The sequence below is a fragment of the Trachypithecus francoisi genome, unplaced genomic scaffold (genome assembly GCF_009764315.1).
Source record: "Trachypithecus francoisi isolate TF-2019V2 unplaced genomic scaffold, Tfra_2.0 Lachesis_group17, whole genome shotgun sequence".
NCBI classification, from domain to species: domain Eukaryota; kingdom Metazoa; phylum Chordata; class Mammalia; order Primates; family Cercopithecidae; genus Trachypithecus; species Trachypithecus francoisi.
In genome coordinates, this window is record NW_022681462.1 from 90,763,418 (window position 1) to 90,768,195 (window position 4,778).

Genomic DNA, 4,778 nt, shown 5'->3' on the forward strand with positions numbered 1-4,778 from the left:
CAGATTTATTTGTGCTAACTTGGAAGAATTTGTACTATATATTGTTAAGTTAAAAAAGGAATTTTCAGGTTTTTTCCTTTAACATTTATGTATGCTTATATTTATTTGTATGTTTGTATCAGCAAAAAATGGACAAGTTATACATATTTGTATGTTTGTATCAGAAAAAAAAATGGAGAAGTAGTGAACACATCTACTGCTTTTGTAATTTATGTCACTAAAAAGAAAAAAAAATCACCAATAGAAAAAAGATGATAGGAGACATGTACAACAAATACTAATGGTTAGTAACCATAGGTAGAAAAATTCAGCCTTAAAAAAATCTTACTAGTTTTAAGAACCTCCTTAATTCAAAGCCACCTTTTCAATGTCCTGTGCCATTCAAATGAGCTAAACTGTGGGTGCTACAGATGCTCACCCTAAGACAAGGCACCATGAAGAGTGGGTATGTGTGGTGGGTGCATGTGGGGGATCTGGGGTTACAGGGAGGCAGATGGATAGCAGGGGAAGATGGAGAGGCAAATGCCTTTGGAGGGGTCAGAGACTGTTGAGTTCTAACACTGACCCTTTTACTTTTTCTTTATGGGATTCAAATCACTTTTTTTTTTTTTTCCTGAGACCACCTCTTTATTTGACAAACAAGTAAGCAAAAGGACTAAATAAGGTCCTGTTCATACCATGCCCAGGACAAAGGACAGGGAGCCTCTGCCCACCCAGCCCTGCTTCAGGCCCACCCTGAGGTGCTGTCTCCTCCTCCTTCCTGTACCCTCCTTCCCTGTCACATAAGCTGTCCACCTATGAAGAGGAGGCTCTGGCCTTTGGGATCTTCACTGTCTTAACTTAGCCTGTTTGCCTGTGACTTTCCATTTATCATGACACCAGTGCCTTCTGCATTTAAGTGATTTTGGTCCCTGCAAGACCATGTTTTCAGTCAAACACAAACACACACACAGACACACACAAAATGAAACAGGAGCACTAAAGCCCTTTACTTGGCACAAATCTTTCTAAATAAGAATCCAGATATCACACTGGATCCTATACAAACTACAGGTTTTGTTAGCAACAGAAGGAAAGCTCTCAACACCAGAATGGCAGGAGATTAACTGTAACACTTCTACATTATTGAAAAAATGCATTTAAAATCACTGACCCTTTAAAATACCTTGAACAGACAAAGAAGGGCAAAATAATTTGTCTCTTTGCAAAGGATGAGCCTCCCAGAGATGGTGGAAAAAACTGGAGGTGAAAGTCTCTGCTTATCTGGCAGGTACGTGTTCCGGTGGGTCCAACAGGTCAGATGTGAATTCCCTTAGTGTTTTGCAGATCACAAGATTACCACGCTTACTATATAAAAATCACTCCATGCCAATCATTGTTCAATAAGATATCCAGGTCTTCAAAGCTCCTCTACTCCTGCCCAGGGGGTGGAACCGGTCAGTTTCCCCGGACGGAGCTCATGCGCTCTGGGCTCTGGGCTCTCTGCCGCGGTTGAGGAGGTCTGTGAGTTCCCCGATGTACTTGATAGTGTACTTGAGTGTCTGGATCTTGGTGAGCGGCTGGCCTCTCTGGCTGTAGACAGGTGGCAGGTAATTCCGGAGGGTGTGCAGGGCATCTGCCAAGGTCCTCATCCTGAGCTTCTCCCTCTCGCTGGCTTTCCGCCTCCGCTGGACAGACATCCTGACTTTGGTGCCCTTCTGGGCCTTGGGACCACCACCACCCTGGAGGTAGGCGGGCTGGAAAGCTAACATATTATAGTCCACCTCCACCAGGCCACTGGCCCCACCAACGCTGCAGCCATCGCTGCCCCCACTGCTGGCCCCGCCATGCTCACAGGGCAGCCCAGTCACAACTGGACAGGGAGAAGAAGAGTAGGATTCCAGCGATGGAGCCGGAGAAAGGCTCTGAGAGGGGGAGGCCTGGTTCAGCTCAAAGGGCCCTGCCCTGTCCTTCCAATCCCAGGAAGACAGCAGACCAGGGCTGTCAGAGGAGCCCAAGCCATCCTCGAGACTGAGGAAAGTCTCGCGCAGATTGTCCATGCCTGTGAGACAGCTGCAGAAGGAATGGCTCCCTGGCAAGTGAGAAAGAAAGTTCTGCCGCCTGGCCAGGGAAGAGCTCTCTTTTATGATGGTGGGGGAGAAGTGATGAAGTGGGAAAGAGGGCCGTGTAAAGAGAGTTCAAAGGAAAAACCAAAGACCAAGATGGAAAATTAACTCTTCAGGTGTCATTTTCTCCTCATTGATAATTAGCATCTTCCAGCTAAAATGTCTTTAAACAGAAAGGCCTCCAAGAGAAGAAAAAAGGAATTATCTTGTTGTAACTAAACCAATTAAGGCTGCATAACTAGACTTAGCATTGTGCTGTGGAACTCATTAATGAGGGAGCCAAAGAAAACAAACCTGGGGCATCCGCAGCAAGGAGGGGGTGGCTGAGGACCCTGGTGGAGAATAGCAAAGTGACCCGAGAGGGCCTCCATCCCCTCCACCAGGACCTGCTAGATATTTCAGCACAGATGGGCTGTGTTGTTGGAGAAGCCAGCATGGTCTAGGGACAAGGTAGCCCCTCTGAGCTTTGATTCCCTAATGTGTCCAACACAGACAACAACAGCTTTTATTTCCTAGGGTTGCTGGGGGTGCCACACACATGAGGTACCCAGTGGATGCCACCTTAGTAAATTTCCCTGGGTCGTATAGAGTGCAGACATGCCCCCAACATGCCTACACTCAGAATGACGAAGGCCAGCAACTCCAGTAAACCTACAGCCTTAAAGAGCAGGAAACATCCTACCAGAAGCATAAAACCCTTGCTGTTACTGAGAAGATTTGGATTCCCCATAGCAAATAGATACCAGGAAACAGAAAACTCCTTTAAGCCACCGAGCTTGCAGAATACCTGGCATTTAGCCTAGGGAAAGTCTTTTTTAAAAAACCCAGCTGCACCTTGTTTTTTGAAATGAGTCACACCTTGTTTTTTGAAATGTATGGGGGAAGTGTGAAATTAACTAGGGAGCCTCTTTTCCCCACCACAGCTCCAAATGCCACTGAATGTGTTAAGTTGGATGGTTGTGCTAGTTTGCTTCACTTCCTATATGCTCTGCTAGACCCTGGATTTTGGAAAAGGGATCTCAGATTCCCCATTTGTCCCATGAACTTAATTTATTTTCCATGTGACTAATTCTACAAATTAGTGTTAACATCAAGTCACAGTGAGTTAAATTGTAGAGTAATATTAACATGTCCTTTACCATGTTATTTAAGTCACTTTGCAATTATTGAAAATAAATGTCAATGGCCTAGTTAGAACATTTATGATATTTTTTAATTAGCAAGGCTCAGGGAAGAAAAATCTCAAGTAGGTAATCTGTAGAAGAATGCTCTTAATTTTACCATTTACTAAAGAACCCTAAGCCGAATCTTGAAAAATAATAATACTAATGACTGTAATAAATATAACAAATGACTGTTGCTCCTTTTTCTTCTCTCTTCTCTCTTCCAATTCTTATTGAGAAGCCCAGAATCTGCTGATACTATGCCAGTAATTTTATATATTTTAAAATTTTTCTTATTGCAATAGCTTTTGAGGTAAAATGTTTTTGGTTACACGGGTGAGTTGTATAGTGGTGAAATCTGGGATTTTAGTGCTCATGTCACCTGAGTAGTGTACATTGTATCCAATATGTAGCTTTTCTATCCCCCACTCCCCTCCCACCTCCCCCTTCTGAGTCTCCAAAATCTATTGTACCACTCTACATGCATTTGCATACCCATAGCTTAGCTCTCATTTGTAAGTAAGAACATATGGTATTTGATTCTTCCATTCCAGAGTAACTTCACTTAGAATAACGGCCTCTAGCTTCATCCAAATTGCTGTAAAAGACGTTATTTCATTGTTGTTTTTTTTTATGGCTGAGTAGTATTCCATAGTGTATATATACCACATTTTCTTTATCCACTCATTGGTTGATGGGCACTTAGTTGGTTCTGTATCTTTGCAATTGTGAATTGTGTTGAAGTAAACATATGCATGTAGGTGTCTTTTTGATAGAATGACTTCTTTTCCTTTGGGTAGATACCCAGTAGTGGGATTGCTGGATCAAATGGTAGGTCTGCTTTTAGTTCTTTAAGAAATCTCCATCCTGTTTTTCACAGAGGTTGTACTAATTTTCATTCCCACCAGCAGCGTATAAGTGTTCCCTTTTCACCGCATCCATGCCAACATTTGTTGTTTTTTGACTTCGTTTATTACAAACCTATTCTGGCTGGGGTAAGGTAGTATCTCATTGTGGCTTCAATTTGCATTTCCCTGATAACTAGTGATGTTGAGTATTTTTTCATGTTTGTTGGACATTTGGATATCTTCTTTTGAGAAATGTCTATTCATGTCATTTGCCCACTTTCTGAGGAAATTATTTTTTTTTCTTGCTGATTTGTTTGAGCTCAAGGAACTTATATGATGAAGCTTCATTTTTAAAAAAGACGTAAAACAAAAAGACCAACATGTTATGGATGAAAATACTGACACTCTTAGATGTGAAGAAACTCAGTTAAGATTTCCGTAGTAGGAAGTGGGTAGAGTCACTAGGGAGTGGTAGAGCAAAGACTCCTTCTCAGACCCCAAAGCTCACTTTCTTTTTTTAAAATCTATTTTCACTCTTTCATGGGTTGTGGTAGAGGCGGGTGGCCTGAATGTGACTCAGAGAGGGGACTCCCAGGGGACACAAGACAGCTGTGTGGGCTGCTGCCATGGCAGGCTCTCAGTCCTTGTGTTCTAACTTCACA

At 42.8% G+C, this 4,778-nt stretch overlaps 1 protein-coding gene across 1 annotated transcript; it reads right to left on the bottom strand.

The window, feature by feature from the left end:
• Positions 1–761: 761 nt before the first annotated feature.
• On the bottom strand, positions 762–2,092 carry MSGN1 (mesogenin 1). Its single transcript, XM_033176827.1, has one exon. It carries the CDS (start codon positions 2,037–2,039, stop codon positions 1,458–1,460), a length of 582 nt encoding a protein of 193 aa, XP_033032718.1. The 5' UTR covers positions 2,040–2,092; the 3' UTR covers positions 762–1,457.
• Positions 2,093–4,778: the final 2,686 nt, after the last annotated feature.

Coding starts and splice junctions, on each gene's coding strand:
- MSGN1 (XM_033176827.1), bottom strand. CDS start 2,039: ATGGACAATCTGCGCGAGACTTTCCTCAGTCTCGAGGATGGCTTGGGC.